General features: G+C 38.7%; 1 protein-coding gene and 1 pseudogene across 1 annotated transcript; both read left to right on the top strand.

Annotated features, from left to right (window-relative positions):
* The first annotated feature begins 6619 nt into the window (after positions 1-6619).
* LOC128590453 (pre-mRNA-splicing factor 18-like) lies at positions 6620-7726 on the top strand (annotated as a pseudogene).
* A 3107-nt stretch (positions 7727-10833) lies between these two features.
* Positions 10834-16604, top strand: LOC128588591 (uncharacterized). Its single transcript, XM_053595506.1, has 3 exons — positions 10834-11203; positions 14389-14955; positions 16476-16604. Exons 2-3 carry the CDS (start codon positions 14395-14397, stop codon positions 16569-16571), a joined length of 657 nt encoding a protein of 218 aa, XP_053451481.1. The 5' UTR covers positions 10834-11203; positions 14389-14394; the 3' UTR covers positions 16572-16604.
* The last annotated feature ends 2160 nt before the right edge of the window (positions 16605-18764 follow it).

Here is an 18764-nt window from a genome sequence, read left to right as displayed (position 1 = left end):
GATTGCAAATGAGTACAACCTCTATGAAAAATAGTATGAAATAACTCAAAGAGCTACAAGTAGACCTACGATTTGATCTAGCAATCCCACATGTGAGTATTTACCCAAAGGAAAAAATGTCATTCTATCATGAAGACACTTACAGTTGAATGTTTATAGCAGCACAATTCACTATTGTAAAGATGTGGAAACAATGCAAGTGCCCACCAATATATGAGTGGATTAATAAAATGTGGTATAGTATTGATCAGACCTTTAAAAAATGATGATTTAGTATCTTTTTTAATAACTTGCATGAATCCGGAGAACATTCTTCTGAGTGAAGTATCACAAGAATAGAAAAACAAACACCACATGTATTCAGTACTAAATCAGAATCAATCGATCAACACTTATGTGCAAATATAGAAGAAAATACTCATCAGAAATTAAGCAGGTGGGAGGGGGAAGGAGGGAATGGGTAAATTCACACTTACAGTGCATGCCTTCTCGGTAAAGGGAACACTTTTATCTTTGACTTAAAGCATACAAAACCAAACTGTATAACTAAAATCTGTGTAACCCCAGAATATCTAGAAATGCCTTGCTAGGGCATTTCAGCTCCTCTGCCCACCCTATCATCGATGTGAGACTTAACTAACAATTGCACTTTTTTTTTAATTATAGATATTCTTACCAAACATCCTCTAGATCTGTTTTTTTTTTTTTTTAAGTGGTTGCAAAGTAAGTTTGGAGATCCCAAAACACCGAATATGAATTGAAGCTTAAAAAACTTTTTTAAATGCTTAATCTTCCATCTAAATACCACAAATTAATTTCAACATTTGTAGAAATCCACATATGCACCAACCATTGTGCCAGCCAGAAATGAGTCTGCACGATCTTAGGCAGAAGATTTCTTACTACTTAACAATAGGCAATTCACAGTTACCCTGGGTGTTCAGTTGCAGTGTTTCATCTCTCCATAAATGTTTGCTTGTGTATTCAATAAATGTACATGTGTATATACATATTACATACATTTTTCTCCAATGCTCTGTCCAAAAACAAAGAACAACTGTTTTTTTCTGTTTCTTTTAATAATGACACTATAAATCCCCAAATTTGGAATGCTTCAGATATGGAAATACAGTGATGTAGTTAAAAAAAAAAAAAAAAAACTTCCAACAATCCAAAAGATGCCCTTTTACCAGCCACTTTTTGAAGCCTCATCTTTAGGTCTTTCCTTTTGCTTGGTATGTGAGATATTTGTATTCATCTCACAACCTCACATAATTCCTAGTCTTCATGCTATGTACTACCAAGCTGAGAAATGTTGGGAGTCCAGAATCATTAGGCAAACCACACAGCTGCTGTCATATCCCTTGCCTCTATAATTTCCCCTGATTGATATATTTGTGCTTAGAATGAATAATCCATCATTTTAAAAGGTTAATTAATATAAGATGCTCACAATGGCAATTTTCCTTGTATTTGGTTTAATTCTATCTTCTTTCACTCTCCCCTGTTTTGTTCTAGTCTTCAGGACTGGGCTTACTTACCCCTCTCTGAAAAGCACAGTTGGAAATGTTTGCCTGTTGCCTGTCAAACACAATATGGTTATAATAGAAACAAAGGACATTCAGGCACAAGGATGAGTGGGACAGACACAAAGACAAATATCTAATCAATTGGGACTAAGAACAGCAGAACAGAATGAGACATTTTTCCAGATTGACTATGATTTACATTCAAGCATTTAGAATGCCGTCTAACATTCTTCTTCTTCCACATGAAAATCTCAGGCTTTTGTTAATAACTTCAGCAAATTCAGCAAGTTTTTTTTCTTGTTTTGTTTTTTGAGGCCAAGTCTCATCATAGCTCACTGCAACTTCAATCTGTTGGGCTCCAGTGATTCTTCTGCCTTGGTCTCCAAAGTGCTAGAATTACAAGCATGAGCCACTGTACTCATCCAACTTCAGCAAGCTTTTATGAGGCATCTCACTGGTGTTACCAACTGTGGACAAAATAAAAAATAATAAATCAGACATAGCATGTTCTCTCTTGGAGGAACTCAAATTAATGGGAGAAATATATGGATAAATAAATAATTACAATGTAGTTATATAAATGCAATGATATTGTACTCAACTACAGAGACATTGCATGAAAAGTAGTGAACTCTGCCTGAAGAAGTTAAAGTACCAGAAAAGAGGTGATATTGAGCTTGGCTATGAAATGATGGGGGAATGATATCACACAAAGACACAGTGTTGGCTCCAGGATGTGAATTAAGAACAGCTAAAATGCAAGCTGTGGGAAATGGAGAGAGACAGTTCTGGGAAGGTGGAAGGAGGCAGCCTTGCATTGCTAAGGAGCATGAAGTGGGGAGAAACTCCTCCTGCCCCTGAAAGTTCACTGAATGATCAACTCATAATTAAAGCAGATTAATAAAAGGAAGAGGTCTATTTACCATGTGCATGGGGAGAATCACTAAGTGATTACCTCACATTCCCATGGGATCCAGGTAATTTATGCCAGCTTTTTAGAGTGAGAGGAAGATGAGGGACATAGGAATTCTGTTTAGGGTCAATAAATGGTTACTAGTGAATGAATGGATGGGGAAAAGATTGACTTGTAAATTAACCTGAGAGATAGATATTATGTTTAAATGATTTGGGCCAGGTCTGGTTGCATTTTTTTATTTTCTTTCCTGCTAGATAGTGAGATAAAGTCCCATGTTCTTTTGATGGGTCAGTCTGGTTTATAAAGATAGAGGGAAAGTCTCTTCTAATATCTTTTAAAATGCCTTTTAATCTTGAAAGGTCTCTAATTTAAAGTATTCTTTATACTGTTCCTTTCAGCAGGTGCCGCCATCTTCCAGTAATTTGCAAAAATGACGAACACAAAAGGAAAGAGGAGAGGCACCCAATACATGTTCTCTAAGCCTTTTAGAAAACATGGAGTTGTTCCTTTTGCCATATACATGCAAATCTTCATATTGTAGACATTGACAGAATGGGTACTGTTCAAAAAGGCATGCCATACAAATGTGACCATGGCAAAACTGGAAGAGTCTACAGTGTCCCAGCATGCTGTTGGCATTGCTGTAAACAAACAAGGGCTAGATTCTTACCAAGAAGAATTAATGTTTATATTTAGCACAGTAAGCATTCTAAGGGCCAAGATAACTTCCTGGAACATGTGAAGGGAAATGTTCAGAAAAAGAAGGAAGCCAAAGAGAAAGGCACCTGGGTTCAACTGAAGCACCAGACTGCTCCACTCAGAGAAGCTAGCTCTGTGAGAATCAACGGAAAGGAGCCTGAGCTGCTGGAACTCATTCCCTATGAATTCACAGCATAATAGGCAGAAAAAATAAAAAGCTACTGTAAAAAACATATATATTCTTTATACCAAGGAGTCATATTTTGTGGTGAAATTTCCTGAGCTCCTTCCAGAGTTTCGATTTATTTGTAAAATTGAGGGTTATAGAGCAGAGACTAATTTTGCTTTTTCTAGAAATAGCTCTAATGCTGGGAGGAAAAGAGATAGGAGAAAGAAGGGACTGCCGGGGCTGGGGGGGGACGTGTTAGGATTGATTTGTTTTTCCTTTTCCCCACATTGCATTCATTCAAGGAAGCTTCTCATGTATTCTTTTGTCATCTCAAAGTCATTAGAGCCTGATCTTAGAACAAAGCAGAATTGTCTTCCTTAATGCCCATGCCTGACAAGGAAGAATGAGTTGTTTCCTCTAAAATTCCACACTCAATGTAATGTGTGTGTCTGCAGAGAATCATTCATGGATATGAGTCAATTATTCCTTGAGTTGCAGTCTCTGGAAGGAGAATTGCACGAATCCCATCTCTACTGCCTCTTTGCTCCCTCAGGCAGTGTCTGGTATTATCCATGATGATCTGCAAATTATATTTTGATACTTCCCAAAACTTTCTCAGGAACCTCAAGAGACCCATTGCAGATCTCAGTCATTCCACTATCCACCTGCTCTCTTCTCCTCTTCCCTTCTCTTCTCTCCTGTGACTCCTCTGTCCTTCTCTCACTGGTTCTGGAAGTTCTCCAGCTCTCTGTTATGGCCTCCTTTGGGAGCTCTCGATTGCACAGAGCCTTGAGTTGCGGATATATGCAGTGTTCACTAGGTCAAGCAGTGTTCTTCTCCGCATGTACTTTTTTTTCTACCTCCATATTTGTTGGCCAGAGAATGCAATAACACTAGGCACGGTTTCGTTAGAGACTTATGGTAATTCACTAATCCCTACTGTATAAAATTAAATGCTCCATATTTGCTGTGCTTGTTCATACCTGCCAACAACTGTTGGAAGATTCTTTGGGCTTCTCCTGGACTTTTTACATCATACATTCTCTGAGGAAGGGTATTTCTACCCACAAAATGTGCCAAAATATCTGCTTTATTAATTCAAACTGTTGAGAAAGTCACATGATATGTCACCTCTCTCAACCTCAAAGGGAAAAGGTCCACAATTCCCTTCACTGTTGATGCAGGTCCCCTTCACCTAGGGATGAACAGAACCAATTTTCTGAACCTAAACTGGCTCATAAACTGGTTTAACCACACTGGTCAACCAATGCCAAATGGTTGTGGCATATTTTATTTTATTGTACTTATTTCTTTTTTTGAGATTAGAGTCTTACTTTGTGGCCCTTGGTAGAGTGTCACGGCATCATAGCTCACAGCAACCTCAAACTCTTGGGCTCAAGTGATCCCGCCTCAGCCTCCCAAGTAGTTAATACTACAGGCTCCTAACACGACCCCCAGCTATTTCTAGAGACAAGGTCTCACTCTTGCTCAAGTTGGTCTCAAATCCATGGGCTCAGGCAATCCACGTACCTCAGCCTCCCAGAGGTAGGATTACAGGCAAGAGCCACTATGCCCACGCCCTGCAGTTATGGCATATTTTAGACATACATTCCATCTCCTCCAAACCCTTGCCTGCAGGGTAGGAAAAGCTGCATATAAACATCTAGACAGAGAGCACAAATGGGCTATTCACTTGGGATCCTCACCCCCACCCCACTGTAGCTGAGACTTTGTCTTCCTTCTCCTCTTATCTACCAAGAAAATCTATCCTTTCACTTACTAGTGGTGCTTCATGAATTCATTCTTCAAATTTCTGAGGCCAAGAACCAGACAGAGAGATTCTGGTAAAACTGTGATCCTGAGAGCAAATTCTGAGCCAAATGAACTGTTGAATGATGCAGCCATTCCATTGATAAAGGTTTCCTAGATTGGCCTCCCCCTTTAACATTGTATTATTTATTTATCTATTTATTTACCTACTTATTTACTTTTTTTTCCTTTCATTTTTCTAATTAAAATATAGGAAACATCATGATACTTTTTGCTGGAGAACCAATGTTCTAGTGGAAAGCTTTAGAATTTACACTGATTCACAACTTTGGTTCTTTGTAAATCATTATTCTTAAAATTATTGAAATTACCCTGAACATAAATATGAAAGTCAATCAATTTTACAAATCTTATAATACAAAATGGTAGTTCACTGCCTTTAAATCTTCCTCAACCTCATTTCTGTTTTCTGGAGGAAGCCAGATTCACCTTTCTTATTTTCTTCATCTTTCTGAATAATGTGCTCTTATTTTTGATTTTTAAAAAAATTTCTGATGAGTCCATCAGTTTATCTACTATAGAATATGAAGATTTAGCTCTCCTACTCATCTCCCACAAATAAACTTACCTCACAATTCTTGTTCAAATTTGTTTTTAAGTTTACTTTACTGTTAGTGTTTTCAAGCTGAGCCATGTACAAAACTATTATTATATTTTCTTTTGTATACTACTTTCTAATGTGGGTCTACCTGTTCACCCTACCACCATCAGTATATGAGAAATCCATTTATCCACATCCTCACTAACACTTGGGTTTATCAGGATTTATTTTTCACTTTTGTCAATCAAGTCATCACATAGTGTGCCCTGAAACCTTGATTCAAGAGGAGCTAGAATGTGTCTAAAGGCCTGGGTCATCTTATGGTTTAAATGTTCCTCAATTTATAACCCCTGCCAAGTGGACGTTTATTCAGACCATCCTTGGCTAGTTTGTCATACCTTTATTATTATTATTATTGTTATTATTATTATTATTATATCATAGCTGTGTACATTAATGCAATCATGGGGCACCATACACTGGTTTTATAAACAGTTCAACACATTTTCATCACACTGGTTAACATAGCCTTCCTGGCATTTTCTTAGTTATTGTGTTATGACAGTCATGCTCTGCATTCACTAAGTTTCACATGTACCCTTGTAAGATGCACTGCAGGTGTAATCCCACCAATCACCCTCCCTCTGCCCCAATATCCCCCCCCTGCCTACTTCCCCATATTCTTAGGTTATAACTGGGTTATAGCTTTCGTATGAAAGCCATAAATTAGTTTCATAGTATGGCTGAGTACATTGGATACCTTTTTTTCCATTCTTGAGATACTTTACTAAGAAGAATATGTTCCAGCTCTATCCATGTAAACATGAAAGAGGTAAAGTCTCCATCTTTTTTTAAAGCTGTATAATATTCCATGGTGTACATATACCACAATTTTTAATATTCTCTTTAAATATTTATTTATTTATTTTCTTCCAATGAATGCATATGCTGTAGATGAATGGGAATTCTGTCAAATATTCGCAGAGGAGAATGTGTTCCTGATTATTTACAATCCCTTCTGTATGTCCATCCTTAGCTGTGTTTCTGAGCATGGTAGGCTGGGCCCTCAGAGCAGCACTGGTCACAACACATCTTTCTCTGTTAAAACTTCCTCCACCATAGACAACATAGAGTGGTATTTTAATTTGAAGGTTCATGAAAAAAACATCACACTAGAAGAGTTAGAGGCCCTGGGGGAGTCCTTAGGGAAGGGCGATGATCATAAAGACATGGACATCATCACCAAGTTCCTAAAGTTTCTTCTCAGCGTTTGGGCTAAAGAATTGAATGCCAGAGAAGATTATGTGAAACGCAGTGTGCAGGGCAAACTGAACAGTGCCACTGAGAAGCAGACTGAGTCCTACCTCAGACCACTTTTCAGAAAGCTGTGGAAAAAGGAACCTTCCTGCTGATACTAAAGAATCAATAACAGATATTATTAAATTTATGTTGCAGAGAGAATATGCGAAGGCAAATGATGCTTATCTTCAGATGGCCATTGGAAATGCGTTTTGGCCCATTGGTGTCACTATGGTTGGTATCCATGCCAGAATTGGCCGGGAAAAGATTTTTTCCAAGCACATCGCACATGTTTTAAATGATGAAACTCAGCGGAAATACATTCAAGGATTGAAGAGGTTAATGACCATTTGCCGGAAGCACTTTTCTACAGATCCATCAAAATGTGTGGAATACAATGCTTTATGAGATATGCGTATGGTGTGCAAACAATAGTAAGGAACTTAAGGAAGCAGAGTGTGGACTTCCAGAATTACCAACAGGAATGAGGAAAGAAGAAAACCGGAGTTTCCAGCCTCTCAGTTCTGGTACAACTTGATTAGTTTTAAGAACTTCGATGGCTTTCATATCACATCTGATTATGAACTGATTCTGTGTCTTGCCTTCATTTTAAATAGTTGAAAAATTAAGTTCTGAAGACTTTTATTCACAATTGAAATGTGTAGAAAACAGAAAGGGGATTTAAAATGACCTTTTCCCCTCTAAACATCAAAGTTGTGGTTAGAGATTAAAAAGAAACATTTAAGGATGGACTTAATTGTTTTGGTAAAATATGTTATTTGCACATTGTCTTTTATGTTATATTTATAAAAAATATTTGTGTACATTTCAACAAAAACATAGGACCATTTAATGAAACTGCATAGTTCTTAAATGTTGCTGAAGTTTTGCTGTCATACAGTAGAATTTGAATATGAATGTCATTAAAGTTTGCTCGAAAGTTAATTTTCTTGTGTTTCAAAGCTTGCTTTTATCTTCTAAGAAGTAAAAATTTTAGTATTTGTCATCTCTCAGAAAGAATTAACAGGAAATAAAAGTTTGGGAATGCAAAGATGGTAAAAAAAAAAAAAGATATCATGTATTCTATCATGTAGACTTTAGTCTTTAGAAAATCTTAAGTTCATTGAGGCAATATGTTAGCCAAGTAGTTAACTAGGGCTGACAGGTGCTAAGTGTCTATAAATACTTGAAAGTGAGATCTGCCTCAGGTAGACTTTACAAAGCAGACAACTTATCTGAGGAGTGTGAGCTGACTGAGCAAATAATACCCTAGGACCCATATAACCCCTACCACAGACTTCCCAAGGGTGCTAAATGAAACGATAGATGTTGCTAGTTTCCAACTTTCTCTGTTGCTTATTTCAAGCTTTCCACTCACCCTTAGTATGTAAAGATACAAAAGATAATACTTATGTAGAAGGGCTTAGCTCCCCAAAACACCATGCTTAGTGATCAACTTGTCTAACATAATTCTACCTAAGCATGAAATCTCTTTTAATGTCTAGTATTTCTCAATCTCATGTATTAGGCTGTTTTTGTGCTGCTCTAATAGAATACCTGACAGTGGGTAATTTATTAAGAACAGAAATTTATTTCTTATAGTTCTAGAGTCTGAAAAGTCCAAGATCAAGATGCTGGCAGGTTTAATGTCTGGTGAGAGTCCAATCTCTGCCTCCAGGCCAGCAACTTGACCAATACATCCTCCAGAGGGGATGGATGCTGTTCCTCACATGGCAGAAGAGTGGAAGAGCAAAAAGAGCAAACCCACACACAAAAGTTCTTTTGTAAAGACACTGAACTAACCACGAGAGACAACCCCTCTTGGTTTAATCACATGTGAAAAGTCTCACCTCTTAAGTGTTACAATGGAAATTAAGTTACAACATGAGTTTTGGAGAAGACAAGCAAAACATTCAAATCATAGCACACATAGTGTATATTATATTCATCATATATTATGACAATTTAGAGAATTTCAAGAAACAAATATATTAACAATAATCTGGCTCATCAAAAGAAACCACAATTAAAAATAAGCAATATGTTAATAATAATAATTTCATTATGGAGTACTTGCATTTTCTCTGCACTGTTAATCATTCATGCTTCATCTAGAGATATTGATGAGTATTATAACCCTACTATCTTTTCCTCCTAAGACAACAAAATGTAATTTTAAATTTTTAAAAATGTAAACCAAATTACTAAGTCAATCTTAAAACACTGATAGATTTATTTTCTCTTCCATGTCATGTCCACTCCATAACTCCTTGTTCAACTACATATGAGATGCTCTTGTCTCTTCAGGATCAGAAAGGAAAAAGCAGATAGTAACTAGGCATTTCTTTTTGACTTTGGAGGAAAACCTGACTTTATGTAGTTTTATGATATGGTTACATAACGCCAAACTATCACTCAACTCAGTGACAAAACATCAGCAAAATTTATCTTTTTTGATCAACTGAATCATTCAACTAAAATAAAATCAAGATATTTAAGTAGCATACAGACACAGTTTAGGATGTGGAGATGAGATAAAATCACTGCTTGATGCTAAGAAATTTCGTACTTAAGCATCATGATTGTTGGCCTGTTTGAAAGTCACCCAGGTGTGACTCAATTTTATTGCTGATTTCACTTCTGTGGATAATTCAGTAATTCCTTAATTGTCCAATGGACTTGTTTCATTTTTGAAAAACATTACAGTTTCCCTTTGAAATGATTTTTGTGGTGTTGTTCACCAAAAATCATCTTAACACATATACATAATATTCTGGGATACATAAAAATGGTGATGACATATTTTGGTTTGTTATTTTTTTTAGAAATGAAGAGGTTTTTCTAAGCTAGAATATAAATGGTGAAATATATATATATATGTATATGTCTAAATGTGTTTTTTAATGAGGCATTTCTGTATTTCCCATGGCAATTTGAGATAATCACTGTGTACAATCTTTTAAAACAATTTTCCACATTTATTTTTAATTAAACTTGAGTAGGTTGCAAAATCCTTCAATTTACCCACAAATAAACATTCTATCTAATTCAGCTCTCCTTCCCCTCCCCCCCATCCCCCTAGCCGAGCAATAAGGTCAACACCGTTCTCATTACTTTTTAAATAAGGATGTGTGAGCATTTGTCTACTGGTGCAATTAAAGTTATAAATCTTTGCTTCTGCAGTTGTGATAAAGTCATATTTTAAGGATTTTCCTTGAGTAGTATATAGCTTTGTTTTCTCTTCTTTCAAATCAGAATGTGGCCATTCTCCAGAAATAACACAGGTTTTATTTATCATGACATTCTAGTCACCATGATATTTATTAATCAAACAAATAACAGTCTAATTTTTGTTGAATAACTTTGATGTTTTCTTTCTATCTGTTTGGAGCATCTAAAATGGGAGAGGAAGGCTGGCACTTCAATAGAAACAAGGAGTCTCATTTGATTTTTATGTAAGTGGAATTATTAAGGGAAAGGTTTCTATTCACTCAGCATCACAAATTCTCATGAAGTGGAAGTAAAAGCTCATGTTAAAGGTGAAATAAATGACATAAAGAAAATTCGAAGTTGGTACCAATAGTCAGAAAACCCAAGTCTGGGATGAGCTTTCCCCATGGGACATCTCTAGGTCGCTTCTGTTACAGTTGGAAACTTTCCATTTCTCCCAGAGTCATTATTGCCCCAACATGCTTTTCCTTAGACTATCTATGTGGAAGGCTGACACCACAGCATCTATTTTGTAGGCCAAGTGCTATTTCCCGTACTAACAGACTTAAGTTTATATTTCCCTGCAAATGCTAGGCCTAAGTTTCTATTTCCCTGCAAACGCCAGGCCTCTTCTCGTAAATCACGTGAGCGAAACTTGGAAGCTTGCCATTTGGAACTTATCTCCACCAAGGCCAGGTTGCTTGGATACCTGGTGACGTAAACCTCCTCCTTCACCTACCCTTATATACCCTGGAAGAACTTTGCAATAAATGAGACTTGATCAGACTCCTGTCTTGTCTCCATTCTTCACGCCCCTTGCCCCTTCCCATTCTCACCCCCTCCTCCAGGTATCCCTGTCGACTGACCCGCGGGCCGGGTCATGTGGTGCCCGACCAGGGATCTGAATACGAGGGAAAACGGTGAAGAAGCTACTGGAGGCAGCTGGCCGGCTCAGAGAAACATCGGGACCTGCCCACGCAGTAGCCTGCTGCACTGGAACGAGGATCTTGGTGAGTAGTAGCGATCATGGGGCAAGAAGTCAGTCAGCATGAGTTATTTGTGGAACAGTTAAGAGATGCACTCAGGACGCGAGGAGTAAAGGTCAAAATTAAACAGCTATTTCAATTTTTTGACTTCTTAAAAGAAGTCTGTCCTTGGTTTCCTCAAGAAGGAACCATAGATGAGAAAAGATGGAAAAGAGTAGGTGATGCTTTAAATGATTTTTATCAGGTATTTGGACCTGAAAAAATACCAGTCACTGCTTTCTCATACTGGAATCTCATTAATGATATTATTAGCTATCGCAGTGTTTGCCCCGCAGTTGCAGATGTCATAAAAAAGGGAGAAGAACTGTTACATCACCACAAAGAAAAGGATATTAAATCCCAAGATCCATCCCAGGATTTTGGGGCTGCTGGAGGCACTCCTTCTAGCTATCAGCTTAATGAGCAAGAAGATCTTATCTCACTAGAGAGTGATGAGGAATCAAACAAAGAGGAATCAGGCATTCCCAGCCCTCTATAAATTACCAGAAAAACAGACAAAAAAGGGCTAGGAAATTTATCTTAAGGGCTATTGACATTCCTGCACACCATGCAGATAAGATCACTTGGAAAAGTGACAAGCCTGTAAGGGTTGATCAATGGCCCCTCTCAAAAGAAAAATTAGAAGCCGCTCAGCAGTTAGTGTAGGAACAAGTAAAAGCTGGGCATATAGAGGAAAGCAGCTCCCCATGGAACACTCCAATCGTTGTCATAAAAAAGAAATCAGGGCGATGGAGACTATTACAAGATTTAAGAGCTGTAAACTCCAGTATGGTCCTCATGGGGGCATTGCAACCAGGATTACCCACTCCTGGGGCATCCCTCTTGTTTACTATAAAATTATCATTGATCTTAAAGACTGTTTTTTCACTATACCACTCCATACATTAGATCAAAAAAGATTTGCATTCAGTCTCCCCTCTATTAACTTCAAGGAACCTATGAAAAGATTCCAATGGAAAGTTTTACCACAGGTCATGGCCAACAGCTTCACCTTATGCCAAAAATTTGTTGCCGCAACTATTCAGGAAACTAGGCTTCGCTGGAACTCCATGTACATCATTCATTATATGGATGATATTCTTATTGCTGGACAGAATGCTCAGCAGGTTTTACTATGTTACAGTGATTTATCATCCTCCCTCACAAACCAGGGACTTCAACTAGCCACGGAAAAAGTTCAGCTAAAAGATCCCTACCTTTATCTTGGTTTCCACCTAACTGGACCCAGAATTACTAATACTCAAGCTGTCCTCAGATTGGACAAATTAAAAACACTAAATGATTTTCAAAAGCTCTTAGGGGATATAAACTGGCTTAGACCTTACTTAAAACTAACTATAGGGGATTTAAAACCTTTATTTGCTATTTTATAAGGTGATAGCAACCCCAATTCTCCTAGAACATTAACAGAAGATGGCCGTCAGGCTTTAGCATTAGTACAACAAGCTATTCATTCACAATTTGTTACAACCATAGATTACACTCAGCCCCTGAGCTACATCATTTGTAAAACTTCTCTTACACCCACAGCAGTATTTTGGCAAACTGCCCCCATAATGTGGATCCACTTACCTGCTTCTCCCATGAAAGTTATTTATCCCTATTATCAGGCTGTTGCGGATATCATCATTATGGGAAGGGAAAATAGTAAAAAATACTTTGGTAAAGAACCAGATATCATTATACAGCCTTATTCTCAGGCACAAATTAATTGGTTATTTCAAACTACAGAACATTGGCCTATTGCTTGTGCTTCTTATTCAGGTAAACTTGACAATCATTATCCACCCAATAAATTATTACAATTTATTAGTACACATAACTTTGTATTTCCCACAAGAACCTCCAATTCTCCATTGCCCAATGCCTTATTAGTTTTCACAGATGGCTCCTCTTCTGGTCATGCAGCTTACACCTTTAATACAGAGATTGTGCAATTTCAAGTAAAATCAAATTCTGCACAAATTGTAGAACATCAAGCAGTTATCACAGTTTTCTCCGCATTTCCCAATCAAGCTTTGAATATTTATACTGATAGTGCTTATTTAGCTCATTCAGTTCCCTTATTAGAGACAGCAGCGCAAATCAAACATGTATCAGAAACTGCTACCTTTTTCTTGCAACTTCAAAATCTTATATACCAAAGGACCCTCGCCTTTTTCATTGGACACCTTAGAGCTCATTCCAATTTACCTGGCCCCCTAACTGATGGTAACCACAGAGCGGACAAAGCCACTCACTTAGTCTATACTGCCCAAACCACCACAGAGCCTGATCGGATCTCATTAGCCTCCGCTGCTCACCAATTACATCATCTAAACGCTCACACCCTTAGACTCATGTTTCAAATTACCCGGGAACAAGCCCGCCACATCGTAAAGCAATGCCCTTCTTGTGTAATTCTACTCCCTACTCCCCATCTAGGAGTAAATCGTCAAGGTCTCATACCCAATGCCATTTGGCAAATGGATGTTACTCACCTACCCGAATTTGGAAAACTCAAGTATGTTCATGTAACCATAGATACCTTCAGTGGATTTATTTATGCCACTGGCCAGTCAGGGGAGGCTGGCAAACATGCCATTGCCCATGGACTAGCCACCATGGCTGTACTAGGCACCCCTAAACAAATTAAAACTGATAATGGTCCAGGATACACAGGACATGCATTTAACACCTTCTGTAAACACCTAGGTATCAAACATGTCACTGGTATACCATTTAACCCACAAGGGCAGGGCATAGTAGAATGTGCCCACTTATCTCTTAAAAACACTCTAGAAAAAATAAAGAAGGGGGAATGGTACCCTGTTAAGGGGTCCCCAAGAAATCTCTTATCCCATTCATTACTCATTTTAAATTTTTTCACACTGGACCAAGATGGCCGGTCTGCAGCAGACCGCTTCTGGCACCCAGATACTAAACGGGATTTTGCTACTGCCCTATGGAAAGATCCATTAGATAATAAATGTCATGGCCCCGATTCGGTTTTAATTTGGGGTAGAGGTGCCGTATGCATATATTCACAGAAGATGGAAGCAGCACGATGGTTACCTGAATGACTGGTCAAACAAGTAGATAACATCATCACCTCTAAATCCCGGGAGCAAGAGACCCCCTGAGAAGGCTTTCTTTCCTTTTCTTTGCAGGTAACTATGAGCACCTGGATATGGCTACTGCTGGGAATCTCTCTCCTGATACGAAAAAATGAAGGTGGTTTCGGTAATCCCCATGAGGCTCGGGCACTCTTACAAAAATTAACTGGTACTCCTTGCGAGTGCTGTGGTAGCACCTGGAACGGTGAGACAACCCCTCTCCTAAATGTAGATTGTGGTGATAAAACAGCATACTTAGTAAGGAGACAAAATATTCATGGAGCACAGGCATGGGTCTGTAGCAAAAAGGCTAAAATTATCCCCACCTCTAATAACAAGCCTGGAACATGCCCTTGTATAGAATTCCATCCATCTGTACATAATACCTGTTATGAGCAGGTTCAACTATGTACTGGTACAGATAATAATACCTATTTTACAGCAATCTTGACCAGACATTTTTGGGGGACATTTGGAGGAGAGTGGGACACCGTCCCTCAGGTCCAGGGGACCTCAAAAAAATATGCCCAATCTGGCTGTCCCAATACAGTAGGAAAAACAGTTTGCTGGAATAAGTCTCCACCTGTGCACGTCTCTGATGGAGGTGGACCCCAAGATCAGGTAAGACAGAATATAGTCCAAAAGCAACTGGAAAACATTATAAACCACATGTCTCCTAAATTTAACTACCATCCAATAGCTTTACCCAAAAATAGGGATGCAAATCTAGACCCCCAAACCCTGAAAATGCTAGACATCACACATAGGTTACTTAATCAATCCAACCATTCTTTGGCTCAAAATTGCTGGTTATGCCTTCATTTAGGACTATCTATGCCTATTGCTATCAATGTTAATTCCATTGAATTATCATCTAATAACTGCATGCCCATCATGCCTTTACCAGTACAACCTGTTTTTTCTGAAGCACCCTGTATTGTCTCCCCTTATAGAGATGACAGTTATGCTATTGATATTGGCATACTCTCTTTGACCAATTGCACTGACATCATCAATATTACTTATTCCCCATGTGCTTCCAATGATATGGTATTTGTTTGTGGCAATAACTTGGCATATACCATTCTACCCACTAATTGGACAGGATAATGTACTATCGCCCTTTTATTACCCGCTATAGATATAGTCAATGGAAATGAATCTTTACCTATACCATCCTTTGATTATATATCTGGACGTTCTAGAAGGGCTATCCAATTTCTCCCTCTCTTGGCCACTCTGGGAATCACTGCTGGCATGGCCACTGGTAGCACCGACATTGCTGTACATAAATATACTGAACTATCTCAACTTATGGCAGAAGATATACAAGCCCTATCAGGCACAGTTAAAGATCTTCAAGATCAATTAGATTCCTTAGCTGAAGTAGTACTACAGAATAGAAGAGGTTTAGATCTTCTAACAGCTAACCAAGGAGGCATCTGCTTAGCATTACAGGAAAAATGCTGCTTTTATGCAAATAAATCAGGAATTGTTCTAGACAAAATAAAGAAATTACAAGGTAATCTAGAGGAGAAAAAAAAAATTATGGACAACCCGTTTTGGAGCAGGCTAGATGGCTTTCTGCCTTATCTCCTTCCATTTTTAGGGCCCCTCCTTGGCTTACTAATATTACTGTCACTAGGACTTTTTCTTTTTAACAAAGTCATGGCCTTTATAAAACAACAAATTGATGCTATTAAAATGCAGCCCCTCCAAGTTCATTATCACAGACTTGCTATGGAAGATGAACGCATAACCATAACTACTTAGGGGACTGGCTAGTCAAGGACGGGTAACGAGGACCCTCATCTCAGACTTTGCTTATCCTACCAACCTAAGACAGGAGCCTGGTCAGATAGCTACCGTGTATCCCATGACGGGTAAGGAGGATCAGCTGAGATGGTAAGGCGGTCCCAACCTAAGACAGACACAGTCACCCCGCCCTCTCGGTTGAGAGCTGGCAAAACTTTAAAGGTAAAATGTACATTTAAAAATATTATAAAAAAGGGGGACCTGTGGAAGGCTGACACCACAACATCTATTTTGTAGGCCAAGTGCTATTTCCCGTACTAACAGACTTAAGTTTATATTTCCCTGCAAATGCTAGGCCTAAGTTTCTATTTCCCTGCAAACGCCAGGCCTCTTCTCGTAAATCACGTGAGCGAAACTTGGAAGCTTGCCATTTGGAACTTATCTCCACCAAGGCCAGGTTGCTTGGATACCTGGTGACGTAAACCTCCTCCTTCACCTACCCTTATATACCCTGGAAGAACTTTGCAATAAATGAGACTTGATCAGACTCCTGTCTTGTCTCCATTCTTCGCGCCCTTTGCCCCTTCCCATTCTCACCCCCTCCTCCAGGTATCCCTGTCGACTGACCCACAGGCCAGGTCATATCTAAGATGTTCCAGAGAAACCCAGAGGCAAAATACTGTAGGGTTTCCAGCTCATCTCATAAGCCTGTGAACATCACCGGCTCTCCCAGGCCTTGCAAAACAAAAGGTTTAAGAATCAACCTATGCCGCATGGGCAACCAATGTATAACAAAAGGACAAAAAAGAACTGATGTGACTGACCAGGACCTGCCCCTTATGCTCTAGGACAGGAACTGAAGCAATCTGATTTCCCTACATAGCCACAAGCAAGGCTCAGCTGTGCCCTTAGAGAGGCTTTTTATTTAAAGAATTCTAAGTGCATCACTCAAAGGGAATGGGTCATAATTATGCTCTGTCTAGATCTATTCAGATTTGAATCATGATCAAAGAGAAAGCAGGTTGCTGATTAATCCATATCAACTGTCACTCAACAGATTCATGATGTAAAATACTACCTGAACTTTTAAAACAACTATAATTACCATTTAATGGATTTGTGACTTTCAACCACATTTTGCAATCAAATTTTTTACTTTAGTTAGAACAAAACTGAACTATCAGATGACTAAGAACTAGCAAAGAAGGAACTGCAGGGAAGAAGGAGCTTGATTCAAAGCAAGCTAACTTTTATCAGCCTTAGCCATTACTCTAATAATATGTCTCCTCACAAAATGTCTGCAACTAGACTAGTAAAAATATAAACCTTCTCAGACTACAATAAACCAGACTATTATACAATCACCCAATATAAACCTTCAATTTGACAGATGAAAAGATTGAGACCCATAGTTTTGAGCAGTGTGTTCAAAGTTATACAGCTAAAAAGTGACAAAAATGATATTGAGATTGAATCGGCCACTTTCTTTTACAGATACAAAAAGTGGAGCTTAAGGATGTCAAGTCATCTGTGAAAGCTTAAGGGCTGGCTGGTGGAAGGGCCAGAATTAAACCTTGGGTCACTTCCAGGTTGTCCCTAAAATATTCTAGACTCAAGACAGGAGTACATATGGAAGCTTACATACCTTAAAAGACCTTAAAAGTTATCGAACTAACAAATTGTTAAATATAATGTTATTTATTGATATTGACAAACATACCTCAACATGACCTGGGAGGCCAGGTTCGAGCTAAGTTCTTACTTACTTCTTTGACTCTGACTTAGATTGCGTGTAGAGAGCTAGTCTCTGGCATTCAACCCCTCCTCTGTAGCCAGACACATTTTTCCACCCCTGGCTCCCACGTACACCACTGAAGGCCTTACAGACATACCTGTGGACGACCCATCCAGGAGGCAGGCATGTCTGAGTCTCACCTCTACTCATATTTCTCTTTTGGCCACCCCTGGAGCCTAAGGACAGACTCATCAGGGACGTACTCTGCTTTTGCATTCATGGACCCAGGATGAGGCCTGCTCCAGCCAGCAAGTTGGCTCATGACTGCTCAGGGTATTGTAAGATCCCGGCTACCCAGAGGTAGCCTGGGGGTCTCATGATCGTGGTGGGTGAGATGGGTGTGCTTCAGTGTGGACATATCTGATGGGCCCTGAAGACTACTTATTATAGAAAAATACAGACAGAAGAGTTAGGGCTTGCAAAATGTGAAGGCTTAGAGCAGGGGCTTTTCTTATCCAGGTCTATGGGAAGCTCTACTATTTTAACCTCACAGTCCTGTGTTCTCACTCTTTAGGAGAACCATCTGGAATGTAATTATCCAAAACATATTATTACCCTTCAAAAAGGGAATTTAAAGCATTTAATTTTCTCATCCCTTTTTCTACTTTAATCAAAACAGATGAACAGTGTTGGGCTGACTAATTCTCTAACTTAGTGATAAAATTCACTTCAGTTGCTGATAATCTTTCTTTCATTCTTTCTTTCTTTTTTTTTTTTTTTTTTCTCTGCAGTTTTGGTTAAGGCCAGGCTTGAACCCGCCACCCCCAGTATATGGGGCTGGCGCCCTACTCCTTGAGCCACAGGCACCACCCTGACAATCTTTCTAATTCCCAATTGCATATACCATTGTCAATGAACACATCTTTCTATTAGGCTCCTG

Source organism: Nycticebus coucang, chromosome 1 (genome assembly GCF_027406575.1).
Source record: "Nycticebus coucang isolate mNycCou1 chromosome 1, mNycCou1.pri, whole genome shotgun sequence".
Lineage (NCBI taxonomy): Eukaryota > Metazoa > Chordata > Mammalia > Primates > Lorisidae > Nycticebus > Nycticebus coucang.
The sequence above is the reverse complement of the archived record's forward strand: the minus strand, read 5'-3'. Positions and strand labels throughout refer to the sequence as shown.

Coding starts and splice junctions, on each gene's coding strand:
- LOC128588591 (XM_053595506.1), top strand. CDS start 14,395: ATGAGCACCTGGATATGGCTACTGCTGGGAATCTCTCTCCTGATACGA. Junction 14,956..16,475: donor GAGGTGGACCCCAAGATCAG/GTAAGACAGAAT, acceptor TGCAAACGCCAG/GCCTCTTCTCGTAAATCACG.